Source organism: Mobula hypostoma, chromosome 3 (genome assembly GCF_963921235.1).
Source record: "Mobula hypostoma chromosome 3, sMobHyp1.1, whole genome shotgun sequence".
NCBI lineage: Eukaryota > Metazoa > Chordata > Chondrichthyes > Myliobatiformes > Myliobatidae > Mobula > Mobula hypostoma.
Window position 1 is genome coordinate 69443104 of NC_086099.1, and position 16192 is coordinate 69459295.

A 16192-nucleotide genomic window follows, 5' to 3' on the forward strand; every position below is an offset into this window, starting at 1 on the left:
CATAAATCATTTTGGAATGTTTCACTGCCATAAAGGTACATAAATACACATTATTGCTGTTGGATATGACATTTTGATGTTGATAAAAAGGCTACATTTCTTTTACATTAAATCATCAACAATTCATTAACTTAAGGTGAAATGCTTTGGATTAGAATCAGAATCAGGTTTATTATCACCAGCATGTGTCGTGAAATTTGTTAACTGAAATTAGGAGAGTCATTATGACGTTGTTGCTCTTTACACTATTAGCCCTGTATATTTTTATGAGCCAATACAGTTTAGTAATGATTGCCCAATCATTTGTGACCAGAAAAAACAATTTTGTTCTGCTGTTATCAACCAATTGAGCTTTGTTAAAATAAACTGCAGATCAACCCTTCTGTGCTTGACAAATTAAGACTTGGAGCCACATTCCCTTAGGAAAATAAATAGAGTGGATTCCGGTTAATTGGGCCATCGGTTAATCAGGACAGCTGCTTATTTGGGTAACTCTTAAAGAACAAAAACAAATCAAGAAACTAGCTAGTATTCCCTTCATTTATTTGGGACACTATGCCACTTAATTGAAGCAGCAGACTGTTGCCGAAAATTTTCTAACTAGAGTTAGTCATGTGCACGTCATGTGGCCGCTACGCACTACACCGTGTTTAGAGCGAACAGTTTTTAACTAGCATCAGTTGCTTATTTGTATTCAAAAAGCAATGATTTTTGTCACTAATAGTTGGCAAGTAATAAACAATGAGACAATTCAGAACTGTTTTGCTCACTGTGGTTTTAAGCATTCAGGCATGGAAATGCCAGATATGGCTGGGAGTGAAAATGAAATGATTTCACTACTTCAACAAGTTAGGCACCATGAAGCATTTGAAGGTATCAACAATCATCTTGAGTGTTACAATGAAAATGAAGATTTGGAGGACACAATAGTCGAAAGCACTGTTTGAAGGCAGTCCACTATCTGCACGAGGTGTCTGTACTGATTTTGTTTAATTATCAAAAGAACATGTCAGCATACATTGAATGAATTCCTCTGTCGCCAACTATTAGGAACTACTACAGTTTTGTAGCACTGTAGTAGTCTTGGTAGTGTTCTAATTTATTCTACATTTCATTTAAATGCATAATTTGTTACTCAGTTAAACAGTAGTTTCTTTTTTTTATATACCTTTTTAACTATTTCCATGAAACTTTGGCTATTTGAAGTAGCCGTTTAATTGGGCCAAAATGTACTGATCCCGATGTGTCCCAATTAACCGGAATCCACTGTAGTTCTGAATATTCTTTGTACCTCTTCCCCTCTCATATATTGATTATCGAAGGTTTGTACTACAAAGGCAGAAATAAATAAGCTGAGGAAACAAGAGAGGGAGAATTTCAGAGATTTATTTCTGCCTTATCAAGTTGATCCATAGTTAACCATACACATTACCAGTTACCCACCATTAATCTTCTGGAATAGCACTTCCTCCAAATATTGCAGGGCTTCAGCCACATGAAGGCCATGAAGGTCTAAAACATTTTTTGGAAGTAATGATGCATTCACTTGCTTAAAAATGTTTAAAGCAGCTCTGTGGTTAGCTTCTTTCATCTTTTCACCATGAAGATGACCCTTAAAATATTGGATAAAACTCAGTCATAATGTTGCAGGTTCAGTTTTCAACTGAACAAAATGGTATTTTCAATATACATAATTTGCAAATGCAATTCAGCTGTCAAAGACAGGCAAGTATGTGTTCACTACTTAAGTTTCTGGAGTTCACTAAAATTACATATGTAACACCATGTTACTTCAGTATGAACATTAATTTCAATTATGAACAAAAATTATGCTGATAAATTTATATTCAGGTACAGTTTGTACAAAAAATGTATGGATTATTTTGTGATGGCATTGTGATGAAATACACTAAAGATTTAAATCTGGAATAATCTAATGCTTAAACCTTTGGTTGCTACCGAGGCTGCTGATTCAGCCAGATCTGCTGGTGGGTTGATAAGTATATCATGAGTGAATGAATGACATTGAAAGTGTTGTTGTTAAACAAAGGATAAAATTGAAACACTTTCAAATAATTTTGACTCTTTGATGCATCCAACAAAAGCAGCAGCAAATGATTCCACTACTTCCCTTGACAGCATGTTCCAGGCAACAACTTTCTGTGTAAAATAATTCATAAATCACCTTTAAACTTTCCATCACTCACCTAAAATCTATGTTCTCTAGTATTTGACATTACTAAATACTGCAAATTTTCTTGTGATCTAACTACTTCCAGTGGGTGGTATGACAGTGCAGCAGTGTTCAAACCTAACCTCAAAAGTAAGTGTGAGGATTTTGCTTGTTCTTTCTGTGACTACATGGGTTTCCTCTGGGTGCTCCTGTTTACTCCAATGTTCCAAAGATGCATTTGTATGTTATTTGGATACTGTGCGTGAAAATAGCAAGAAATAGCAAAAGATGAGTTGGTGAAATTAAGATGAATTAGATTCATAGGAATTCGGAAATAAGGAAGGGAAAATTAAAGTAATGAGATTATCCTTCTAGGAACTGGCAAAACTCACTGACTTTCTTCAATGTACAATGTAACTTGAATGTTTAAACATCAAATCAGAACTTAATCAAAAAAATGCTGAAGAAGTTAGCGGGTTGAACTGCATCTGTGGAGGGAAGGAACTGTGGACATTCCGGTTTGAAATTCTGCATTAGTTCCTGGTTCAAAATGTTGACAATTCCTTTACTCCCAGATTCTACTCTGACTACAGAGTTCTCCAGCAGCTTGTTTTCACTCCAGATCCCAACAGCTGAAGTCTCTTTGCCTCTGAGAAGTCGGGACTACTGGCAAATATAAAAATTAACCTCAATACATGAGAATTGGTACAACACATTTGGAAGGAAAAGCCCCCTAGTTCATTCCTAACTCTAATCATTGATAGTTTTAGAACATATATGTTAAAGAATAATGTTCTTAAATGTTTTGTTGAAAATACTCCTATCATTCTGTAGAAAAGATTTCTTTCAACTGGTTACTTTCATATTCAAATACTTAAAAAGAATATTCAAGTTGAAAAAAACTGTTTGCTAAATTGCAATTAATGACATCAAGAGGCAAATAATGCAAAACAATTACACAGAACTTGAAACTGCTCAGTTGTTTGCAATAATAAAACAGTTTACAAAATCACCACATGTTAAGAATAAGCTTACAAACATAAGATTGACAATATAGGAAAAGCCTGCAGTTAAACTTCCAAAATAAAATTAATCCTTTTTTTTGGTACTACGAACTTCTCGCAAAAGATCCAGTTCCCACTGGATGTGTAAAAATTGTATTGGTTTTCTATTTGTTCTTCAAACAGTATCATGTTTCCCTCACCTCAAAAGTTCTCCACAGGCTATCCCTAGGTAATGAACAGGACGCATTTTTACAAATGTCCATACATTAATTTTGTCCATAAGTCGGGGGAAAAAAAACACAATAATCACTGAATATAGTAGCTGTTCTTCCAAATAAGGCTAAAAGCACATAAGGCTAATAAGAACATTTACTAAAAGTGGAGAGAGAAAACTAGTTCTGCCCTTCTTAGGAATGAAGGTATGTACATCAGTTTTGAATTTAATATTATGGCAGCTTGTTCATATGTAGGTATGTCCATAAATCAGAGAGATGCAGTATAATGGCACTTGCACATGTTGAAACAGTTTAATTCACTTACACAGAAGTTGCACATACAGTTTGGTTAAATTTTTAGCTGCCCACGTCAGAGAAAGACAGCTATTTGACCTCTATTCCTTTTTTAGTGTACACTTACCTGCTGTGCATAATACGTGGCAACTGCTTTCATATTCCTTCCATGAGCTGCTGCAGCCTTACTGAAGAAATCTTGCTGCTTGCGTCTATGCAGAGCTGCCTCAATCCGAAAACCTTCATAATCAGGGTATTCTACATTATGGAAAACATGTTCACTTCGAGATTCTTTAATATCTTTGGTCAATACTGCCTAAAGTAGACAAAAGCCAAACAAAATTTTACTAGAAGTCAAATATTAGAAGGCACATTTAAGGTGAGAGTGGGAAAGTTTAAAGTTTAAAGGAAATATGTGGGGCAAGTTTTCTTTTACAGAGAATGGCAGGTACCTGGAGTGAATTGCCATTGGCAGTGATACAAGCAGATACGATACTGGCACTTAAGCAATTTTTAGGTAGATACAGGAATATGCAAGGAATGGAATAATATGGATCATGTACAGACAAAAGAGTTTAATCTGGTATTTTGTTCAGTGCACAAATCATAGGCTAAAGGGGCTGCTCCTGTGCTGCACTCTGATCTATGTTCCATGTGTTTGATGTAAATCTGACATAAGCAGCAAAAAAAAAACTATGATAATGCTATATATTCTTGGCAAGATTTTCAGTTTATTGGGCTGTTCAGGTATAAAATTAAAACTCGTCAATGGCCACTGATAATATCAACCCTGACCTAAACCCAAGAACTTCTAATTTTTGATACCTGACCAACACCTGGTAGATACAGTTAGGTTTGGTAATCAAGACTAAGCGGCAAGTGCTGCTACTCTGATACGAAACTCAAACAGAACTGCAGCCTCCAAAAGATCTTAGTGTGGACAAGGAAATTTCTTCACTCAAAGGTGGTAAACTTGTGGAATTCAGTTCTACACTGAATATATTTAAAGATAGATAAGATTGATGGTTATTGATTAATAAGATTCATAGACACAAATGTCATTTGGGGATACGAACAGAGCTGGAACATGCTACTGAAATTGCCATAATCACATTGAATGATGGAGGAGGCTAGAAGGCCCTGCGCCTATTTTTCTGTTTTAATGCCCTTAGGACAGTCCAACCCTGGGCAATGACCTTCTAATAACTGTCTGGCTCAAGGCCATGATCATTCTTAGTTCTACGCATTCCCTCCCAGTTCACCACTGCAATGAGTCCTCGTAACCTTGAAAGTGATAAATATGTATCCTCACCAGCAGAAAGCCAAACAGTGTCAATTGTTTTAATTTATTTATGAAGTGCCTTCCTAGCTCGATGAAAGCTGAGCTTAGAAAAGGAGTTAGCATTTGACAAAAACACAAGAGGTTCTGCAGATGCTGGAAATCTTGAGCAACACACAAAAAATAGTGGAGGAACTCGGTAAGTACGGCAGAATCTTTGGAGGGGGATAAATTATTGATATTTTGGGCTAAGAAACTTCATCAAGACTAATGAATGCCACCTAATCTACAAAGTGCTTCTGGCATTCTCTTTTATTTCAGACTACCAACAGCTGATGTGTCCTGCATCTCAAATTCCAGCATTACTTTTAATATTGGCCCCTTTTATAGTCCTCCATTTATACGTCTTCAGATAGCTATGATTATTAACTATTCATCTCCTTCTCACAAATACCAGCCGTATTTGTGTTACCTGGATTATCTCAGTCTTGCCTTGAGCAAATATTTTCTCTGCTCCCTCTACCCCTACCCCTCTCTGTAACTAAAACATTCTTGTTTTCTCATTTTTACAGTTCTAATGAAAGGTCATTAATCTGAAGTAATATCTATGCTTCTCTGTACACAGAAGCTACTTCATCTGGTAAGCATCTCCAGTATTATTGGTGTTTTTAAGACTTTCAGCATATGAAGGGCTTTGCTTTATGAAATAAATTTAAGCCCGATTGTTTCTGTTGAAGCCATCAAACGAGTAACTTACAGTAATTATAGTCACTAGCTTCAAATTCTTAACAATTTTCAATCCACAGCTTACCTTATCTTTATTTTTGCTCACAGGCAATTCAGTTTGAGGGGTACCTTCATGAACTTTGATAGCTTTTGTTGACTCCAGATCACAGTCAAATAAAGACTTCATAAACTCTTCTGTTTGTTCAAAGGAATAGCTAAAGTAAAACAAAATTAATTCAAGCAATTCTTTAATGCTGAAAACATAGAGAGAATTTGCATTTATCCATTAACTTTAATACAGAGGAGCAAATCCAAGAATTAAAGTGGGCACAAGATCATCAAAGACATGCCAGATGGGTGAGTAAAACAGGGTACTAGATAGGTTAAAGTCAGCAAGAGCTCATGTTTATACAGATGAGAAAAGGCCAGAAGAGAATTCAAATAACTGGGCACGAAGGTAAAGAGCACAGATACTAACAATGGACACGAGTGATTTAAAGACAGGACTAAGCAGACTTCATGCAGGGAGGAAAGTGATGACCTAACCTCAGTTTACAGTCAAACACAATGAAGGGTATCCAGAATATTGCAATGGGGAAATGCCTTTTATTCACAACCGAATATTGAATAACTTGCCCAAAATAAAGAAGCACTTAATAAGAGTAGAATTCCTCCAAGGAGACCACAAGCACGTCATAGGGTTTGGAGGCTTGTGTGCCTCAATGACCCAGAGAGCTAGAGTCAGGGCCTTGTGCTTTGACTCTTGATTGGGTTATCCATGCCAAACAGGTCAATGAGCCAGACTAAGAGTGGTCCACCGGTCCACTAGGTTTGGGGGTTCAGCTCAGGGCTAGCAATCCTGACTGGTCAAAAAAAATTATTATGGAAGCAGCAATGAAGAATTATTCTATATAGACAGAGATGGTGGATAATGGGCAGTAAGTAAGAATAGACTTAGAACAGGACATGTTCAGTTGCATTTAGAAACTGATTCCATTCTTGCAGATGATGTTGCCAAGATGTAGACGTAGGTCAGGAAAAGGACATTCTATGGGGATTTGCAAGGATGCTAATCCAACAGCAGATAGAGAAACTACCCAGGTTATTATCAGATAGGTAAGGGTATGATCAGGTGCCAGTCAAACTGGGAAACAGATAAGAAACACTGAAGGATGTTGCCAAAGTAAATCATATCAAAGGATATAAAGAAATTAAAAGCTGGGGAGGAAGAGAAATAAACATAAAGAGTAAAAAAAATCTCTTTATTTAGCACTTTGGCACTGGCAGGAACGCACATAAATTTAAAAAATTGTAGAAGGGGCAGTATTAATTTTTGAGACATGTTCAAGGACATTGAAAAAGCAATTTAGTAATGGGGACAGTTGCTTTGAATATCAAGTAAAAATAAGAATAAATTTTTGGAGGAGTGGGTGCCGACTGATGTTTTGAAAGGGTTGGAAATATACCAGAGGTTTCAGCATGTTTGGAGCTTGAAAATCATACTTGCCTTTGATGATGAGTAAGCTGAGTTCATGTAAGACATTAAGGGAAGAAGAGGCATGGGGAGGTAGCAGAGAATTAACAAACAGCTGAAGTGAAAGATCTAGCAGCTCTAGAAGGACTATGACAAATAGAGAGCCAGCAGTTAGAATCCAGGATTTGAAGAGTACAGTTATAAGTGACTTGAGAATGTTTCTGCACTCCTCCTCAGATCCAAGACCAGAGTGAAATTATTCTGGGATTATGGCTGCCGAACAATGGCAAATTCTTAAAGCCAGAGGCAGGAAGTATATGGCAAAGTCAAGAAGGGAGGAAGATATAGGGAGAGGTGGCACTCAAAGTCATTCTTGTGATCTAACAGTTCAAATCATGATCAGTAATATTGTTTAAAATATTGTACACTGAAATTCAGAATTAATCAACTTCTGAAATGTTTAAAAACCAGTGAAGCTTCAATCAAAAATCAGTGACAGATTACTGGAAAAACTGAAGTAATTAAAAAGTTTTCCACTCTATTTCATTTATCATCTAAATTAAATCCTTTTGAGATGAATGTCTGTTAATTTAATTTATGAAAGAAAAATATTACAGATCATGAGGATTTCATCTTAAAATGTGAATTTTGAACTTTAGTTATTCCATTTAGAGAGATCCATAAGATATGGCAATAAGTTCTTATACTAAACTTAAGATTTCAATATTTTGTAATAAACATTAAACATTATTCTTCAAAGTTCTCGGTTACTAGTGTTTGGATAAGGCAAACAGCTGAAATAATGTAAGATATAAACAAAAGAATGAAAAACAAATTACTGTAGATTTGAATGCTTTGAGAGCCAACATATCTTGCTTGAGACCCTTCACTGCAGGGTCTCGGATTGCAAGACCCTGCAGCGGATAGTGAGGTCAGCTGAGAAGATCATCGGGGTCCCTCTTCCCACCATTACAGACACTTACACCACACGCTGCATCCATAAAGCAAATAGCATTATGAAGGACCCCACGCACCCCTCATACAAACTCTTCTCCCTCCTGCCATCTGGCAAAAGGCACCGAAGCATTCAGGCTCTCACGACCAGACTGTGTAACAGTTTCTTCCCCAAAGCTATCAGACTCCTCAATACCCAGAGCCTGGACTGACAACAACCTACCGCCCTCTACAGTGCATATTGTCTTGTTTATATTTATTGTAATGCCTGCACTGTTTTGTGCACTTTATGAAGTCCTGGGTAGGTCTGTAGTCTAGTGTAGTTTTTGTGTTGTTTTTATGTAGTTCAGTGTAGTTTTTGTATTGTTTCATGTAGCACCATGGTCCTGAAAAACGTTGTCTCGTTTTTACTGTGTACTGTACCAGCAGTTATAGTCGAAATGACAATAAAAAGTGACTTGACTTGACTTGATATGCTGAAGACATGATTTAGCACTTTGGGATCACTTACTAAGATCAAAAATTTAAAATATATAGTTACATTAAATTTTAACTGAAACTTACTTGTTGTCTTTAAACATATCCATAATGAAATGTTTATCAATGCCTGGAAACATCTCAAAGAGACGTTTTTCCTTCAGTTTAGTTGCACAATCCTTTGAGGACAGGACAGAATTTGTGAAGGACTACATAGGATATAAAAAAAGTCTCAGTTATAGAAGTTAATAATTAATTAATTTAACATTCATTTGATACATGATGCCCATACTGTTAAATTTTACTGAAGTGGGTAATTCCATTACTTAGGGTAACCATTAATGGCTATTCACCTTACAATGACAACATGAACAACTCTCAACTCCATTCTCTCTCCCATCATAAACATGCAAGATTACTTCAAAAGTTTCTGTATCTTATATTTAATGCTACAATTCAGTATACAGAATATTGATTGTGTAAAAGGTTCAAAGTTCTGGAAAAATCATACCAATACTGAAATTAGGATGAAGCTTATTAAGTATCTGCAGCACTGTTCATTTTAATTAAGAGGTTTTACACCTCCAGCTGAGCCATTCCTATACAGCTACACTAACAAGCAACAAACTAAATGAAAAATTGACCATAAACTGTGTAAGGGGTTTCTTCTTTTATGTTACTGCAAAGGCTAACAAAATGGCTTCTTTGTTATGTTATAATCAAAATGGCTTTTCTGTAATAGTAGCTACGATGTAAGGAGTTCTCTCTCTCTGCTTGTTTGGATTATATTATTGATAAGACAGAGAACGAACCAACTGGGATAGATGTTATTCTTTCTTGTGCATCTGTAAGCTATTGTTTTGCGAGGTTTTGGCACAGAAGGCGGATAGGGACAGAGTGAGGAGATACAATGCTGTAAGCTGGGCAGCGGGACCGACCCTGAAAGGGAGTCCGAGACCCAGGGTCTTCGGCAAGGAGAGGAGACGAAGACAGACCCGTGTGGAGCGTCTGGTCGACCACCATGGTTGGTCCCAGGCAGCCAGTCGAGGGGGTCAGAGGGGATCGATGGTGGAAAGAGGACTCCGTTACTTGAGCTCCAACTGTTGTGCATGAAGTGGTTGAAATTTGATAAGTTTGGCACCTTTTATTTTGCTTTTATATTTTATCTCTATTAATTACATAGTTCTAGTAATATCTATAAAGTGTAATCATTTAATCGCATATGGTGTATTGTCTGTTATTTGGGCGGGGTGGGGTACATCACACAGCATCCACCCAAACTTGATTACCCAGTTTGGCGGGGCCGAAGGCTGCTCCCCCTAGACGAACGCCAGCTGAGCGAGTCTGAGGCTTACCAGGGGTCTACAACAGTTATTCATAAAAGCGGTACAAATTTCATCCAAATAATATTCATTTACAGGAACTGGCAAAGTTTGCATTTACTGCCCATTCCTAACGGCCTCCTAAAAGGCTTTGGTGAGCCACCTTCTTGAATAGTTACAGTCTGACTGAAATTATTCTTCTCAATGACATTGGGTAGGGAGTTCCAGGATTTATAGTTAGTGATGACAAAGAACTGGTGTTACATTTCCAACTCATGGACATGGAGGGGAACCTGCAGGTGGTGATGTTTCCATGTATCAACTGCCCTTATGGTAGAAGTCATGGGTTTGGGAAGTACTTTTCGAGTAGCCCAGAGTAATGACTTTAGAGCATTTAGCAGTTAGAATCATAGAAAAAACTACAGCACAATACAGGCCCTTCAGCCCACAATGCTGTGCCGAACATGTACTTATTTTAGAAATTACCTAAGGTAACCCATAGCCCTCTATTTTTCTAAGATCCATGTACCTATCCAGGAGTCGCCTAAGAGACCCTTTCGTATCCACCTCCAACACTATCACCAGCAGCCCATTCCACACACTCATCATTCTCTGCGTAAAAAACTTACCCTGACTTCTCCCCTGTACCTACTTCCAAGCACCTTAAAACTGTGCCCTCTTGTGATAGCCGTTTCAGCCCTGGGAAAAAGCCCCAAACTATCCACACGATCAATGCCTCTCATCATCTTATACACCTCAATCAAGTCACCTCTCATCTTCCATCACTCCAAGGAGAAAAGGCCGAGTTCACTCAACCTATTCTCATAAGGCATGCTCCCCAATCCAGGCAACATCCTTGTAAATCTCCTCTGCACCCTTTCTATAGTTTCCACATCCTTCCTGTAGAGAGGTGACCAGAACTGAGCAAAGTACTCCAAGTGGGGTCTGACCAGGGTCCTATATAGCTGTAACATTACCTCTCGGCTCTGAAACTCAATCCCGCGGTTGATGAAGACCAATATACTGTACACCTTCTTAACCACACAGTCAACCTGTGCAGCAACTCTGAGTGTCCTATAGACTCGGATCCTAAGATCCCTCTGATCCTAATACTATATTCTGCCATCATATTTGACCTACCAAAATGAACCACCTCACACTTATCTGGGTTGAATTCCATCTGCCACTTCTCAGCCCAGTTTTGCATCCTATCGATGTCACACTGTAACCTCTGACAGCCCATCACACTATCCACAACACCCCCAACCTTTGTGCCATCAGCAAATTTACTAACTCATCCCTCCACTTCCTCATCCAGCTCATTTGTAAAAATCATGAAGAGAAGGGGTCCGAGAACAGATCCCTGAGGCACACCGCTGGTCATGGACCTCCATGCAGAATATGACCCATCTACAACCAGTCTTTGCCTTTTGTGGGCAAGTCAATTCTGGATCCACAAAGCAAGGTCCCATGCCTCCTTACTTTCTCAATAAGCTTAGCATGGGGTACCTTATCAAATGCCTTGCTGAAATCCATATACACTACATCTACCGCTCTACCTTCATCAACATGTTTAGTCACATTCTCAAAAAATTCAATCATGCTCATAAGGCATGACCTGCCTTTGACAAAGCCATGTTGACTTTTCCTTATCATATTATACTTCTCCAAATGTTCATAAATCCTGCCTCTCAGGATCTCTTCCACCAACTTACCAACCACTGAAGTAAGACTCACAGGTCTATAATTTCCTGGGCTATCTCTACTCCCTTTCTTGAATAAGGGAACAACATCTGCAACCCTCCAATCCTCCGGAACCTCCCCCGTCCCCATTGATGATGCAAAGATCATTGCCAGAGGCTCAGCAATCTCCTCCCTCGTCTCCCACAGTAGCCTGGGGTACATCTCATCCAGTCCCAGAGACTTATCCAACTTGATGCTTTCCAAAAGCATCAGTACATCCTCTTTCTTAATGTATTTATGCTCAAGCTTTTCAATCTGCTGTAAGTCATCCCTACAATCGTCAAGATCCTTCTCTGTAGTGAAGACTAAAGCAAAGTATTCATTAAATACTTCAGCTATCTCCTCTGGTTCCATACACACTTTTCAACTGTCACACTTGATTGGTCCTATCCTCTTGCTCTTCACATTGTAGAATGCCTTGGAGTTTTCTTTAATCCTACTCACCAAGGCGTTGTCACGGCCCCTTCTGGCTCTCCTAATTTCATTCTTAAGCTCCTTCCTGCTAGCCTTATAAACTTCTAAATCTCTATCATTATCTAGTTTTTTGAACCTTTCGTAAGCTTTACTTCTTGACTAGATTTACAATAGCCTTTGTACACCACAGTTCCTGTATCCTACCATCCTTTCCCTGTCTCATTGGAAAGTACATATGCAGAACCCCATGCAAATATCACCTGAACATTTGCCACATTTCTGCCATACATTTCCCTGAGAACATCTGTTCCCAATTTATGCTTCCAAGTTCCTGCCTGATAGCTTCATATTTCTCCTTACTTCAATTAAACGTCTTCCTAACTTGTCTGTTCCTATCCCTCTCCAATGCTATGGTAAAGGAGATAGAACTGTGATCACTATCTCCAAAATGCTCTCCCACTGAGAGACCTGACAACTAACCAGATTCATTTCGTAATACCAGATCTAGTACAGCCTCTCCTCTTGTAGGCTTATCTACATATTGTGTCAGGAAACCTTCCTGAGCACATCTAACAAACTCCACCCCATCTAAACCCCTTGCCCTAGAGAGATACCAATTAACACAAAAAATGCTGGTGAACGCAGCAGGCCAGGCAGCATCTATTGGAAGAAGTACAGTCGACATTGATTGTACCTCTTCCAATAGATGCTGCCTGGCCTGCTGCGTTTACCAGCAATTTCTGTGTGTTGCTTGAATTCCAGCATCTGCAGATTTCCTCGTGTTTGAGATGCCAATTACTATTTGGGAAATTAAAATCTCCCACCACAACAACCCTGTTATTAGCCTTGAACTCCAGGCCGGGTCTTTATGTGCTGCTGTTGTGACTCCCGTCTCCCCTTCCCCCACCACCACTCCGCAGCCCCGTCTTCCTCAGATCCCACCGTCAACTCCTGGGCCCTCAGAGGCTCCATCTTCCTCTCACCCCAACCCTCCCCTCTCCATTGACACCCCCGGCCTCCCCCCTCCCGCCTCTGATCCCAGCTCTCAAGATTCCAGCCTTGAGCTCCATGCCGGGTCTTTATGTGCTGCTATTGTGACTCCCGTCTCCCCTTCCCCCACCAATACTCTGCAATCCCATCTCCCTCAGATCCCACCGTCAACTCCTGGGCCCTCAGAGGCTCCATCTTCCTCTCACCCCAACCCTCCCCTCTCCATTGACACCCCCAGCCTCCCCCCCCTCCCCCCTCTGATCCCAGCTCTCATCCGTGCTGGATCTTTACCATCCCCTCCGACCTTCAACTGTCGGAGGCAGAACGCTCTGTCCTCAGTAAGGGCCTCACCTTTGTCCCCCTTCGCCCACACCTCAGCGAGTTCCGTGTTCACCACGATGCAGAACTTTTCTTCCGCCGTCTCCGTCTCCGAGCCTACTTCTTCGGCAAGGACTCTTCCACCCCCACTGATGACCCCTTCTCCCGTCTTCAACACTCCTCTTCTTCATGGACACCCCACTCTGGTCTTCTGCCTGCTCTGGATCTCTTTATCGCTAACTGCCGACGAGACATCAACCGTCTTGACTTTACCGCACCTTGTCCCCATTCCAACCTCACTCCTTCGGAATGCTCTGCTCTCCACTCCCTCCGCACTAATCCTAACCTTATTATTAAACCTGCCGATAAGGGGGGTGCTGTTGTAGTCTGGCGTACTGACCTCTACCTTGCCGAGGCACAGCGATACCTCGCGGATACCTCCTCTTATTTACCCCTCGATCGTGACCCCACTAAGGAGCACCAGGCCATTGTCTCCCACACCATCACCGACTTTATCCGCTCAGGGGATCTCCCATCCACTGCTACCAACCTTATAGTTCCCACACCTCGCACTTCCCGTTTCTACCTCCTACCCAAGATCCACAAGCCTGCCTGTCCTGGCCGACCTATTGTCTCAGCTTGCTCCTGCCCCACCGAACTCATTTAAGCATACCTCGACACTGTTTTATCACCCCTTGTTCAATCCCTTCCAACCTATGTTCGTGACACTTCTCACGCTCTTAAACTTTTCGATGATTTTAAGTTCCCTGGCCCCCACCGCTTTATTTTCACCATGGATGTCCAGTCCTTATATACTTCCATCCCCCATCAGGAAGGTCTCAAAGCTCTAAGTTTCTTTTTGGATTCCAGACCTAATCAGTTCCCCTCTACCACCACTCTGCTCCGTCTAGCGGAATTAGTCCTTACTCTTAATAATTTCTCCTTTGGCTCCTCCCACTTCCTCCAAACTAAAGGTGTAGCTATGGGCACCCGTATGGGTCCTTGCTATGCCTCCCTTTTTGTTGGGTTTGTGGAACAATCTATGTTCCGTGCCTATTCTGGTATCTGTCCCCCACTTTTCCTTCGCTACATCGACGACTGCATTGGCGCTGCTTCCTGCACACATGCAGAACTCGTTGACTTTATTAACTTTGCCTACAACTTTCACCCTGCCCTCAAGTTTACTTGGTCCATTTCCGACACCTCCCTCCCCTTTCTAGATCTTTCTGTCTCTGTCTCTGGAGACAGCTTATCCACTGATGTCTACTATAAGCCTACTGACTCTCGCAGCTATCTGGACTATTCCTCTTCTCACCCTGTCTCTTGCAAAAATGCCATCCCCTTCTCGCAATTCCTCCGTCTCCACCGCATCTGCTCTCAGGATGAGGCTTTTCATTCTAGGACGAGGGAGATGTCTTCCTTTTTTAAAGAAAGGGGCTTCCCTTCCTCCACTATCACTCTGCTCTTAAACGCATCTCCCCCATTTCACGTACATCTGCTCTCACTCCATCCTCCCGCCACCCCACTAGGAATAGGGTTCCCCTGGTCCTCACCTACCACCGCACCAGCCTCTGGGTCCAACATATTATTCTCCGTAACTTCCGCCACCTCCATCGGGATCCCACTACTAAGCACATCTTTCTCTCCCCCCCCCCTGCATTCCGCAGGGATCGCTCCCTACACAACTTCCTTGTCCATTCGTCCCCCCCATCCCTCCCCACTGATCTCCCTCCTGGCACTTATCCTTGTAAGCGGAACAAGTGCTACACATGCCCTTACACTTCCTCCCTTACCACCATTCAGGGCCCCAAACAGTCCTTCCAGGTGAGGCAACACTTCACCTGTGAGTTGACTGGGGTGATATACTGCGTCCGGTGCTCCAGATGTGGCCTTTTATATATTGGCGAGACCCGACGCAGACTGGGAGACCGCTTTGCTGAACATCTACGCTCTGTCCGCCAGAGAAAGCAGGATCTCCCAGTGGCCACACATTTTAATTCCACATCCCATCCCCATTCTGACATGTCTATCCACGGCCTCCTCTACTGTAAAGATGAAGCCACACTCCAGTTGGAGGAACAACACCTTATATTCCGTCTGGGTAGCCTCCAACCTGATGGCATGAACATCGACTTCTCTAACTTCCACTAGGCCCCACCTCCCCCTCGTACCCCATCTGTTACTTATTTTTATGCACACATTCTTTCTCTCACTCTCCTTTTTCTCCCTCTGTCCCTCTGAATATACCTCTTGCCCATCCTCTGGGTCACCCCCCCCCCGTCTTTCTTCCCGGACCTCCTGTCCCATGATCCTCTCGTATCCCCTTTTGCCTATCACCTGTCCAGCTCTTGGCTCTATCCCTCCCCCTCCTGTCTTCTCCTATCATTTTGGATCTCCCCCTCCCCCTCCAACTTTCAAATCCCTTACTAACTCTTCCTTCAGTTAGTCCTGACGAAGGGTCTCGGCCTGAAATGTCGACTGCACCTCTTCGTACAGATGCTGCTTGGCCTGCTGCGTTCACCAGCAACTTTGATGTGTGTTGCTTGAATTTCCAGCATCTGCAGAATTCCTGTTGTTAACCCTGTTATTATTATACCTTTCCAGAATCTGTCTCCCTATCTGCTCCTCGAAGTCCCTGTTACTGTTGGGTGGTATATAAAAAACACCCAGTAGAGTTATTGACCCCTTCCGGTTCCTAACTTCCACCCACAGAGACTCAGTAGAGAATCTCTCCATTACTTCCTCCTTTTCTGTGGCCGTCACACTATCTCTGATCAGCAGTGCCACGCCCCCACCTCTTTTGCCTCCC

At 41.3% G+C, this 16192-nt stretch overlaps 1 protein-coding gene across 2 annotated transcripts in view; it reads right to left on the reverse strand.

Moving 5' to 3' along the window:
• The window catches only part of n4bp2 (NEDD4 binding protein 2), an 86703-nt gene that overhangs the window by 14863 nt on the left and 55648 nt on the right, over positions 1 to 16192 (reverse strand). For both annotated transcript variants that reach the window (XM_063043269.1, XM_063043270.1), the window contains exons 11-14: positions 8684 to 8805; positions 5777 to 5906; positions 3814 to 4002; positions 1444 to 1612 (exon numbers count right to left, since the gene is read on the reverse strand). In XM_063043269.1, the coding sequence (XP_062899339.1) occupies positions 1444 to 1612; positions 3814 to 4002; positions 5777 to 5906; positions 8684 to 8805 (610 nt within the window). The remainder of the gene's footprint in view (positions 1 to 1443; positions 1613 to 3813; positions 4003 to 5776; positions 5907 to 8683; positions 8806 to 16192) is intronic.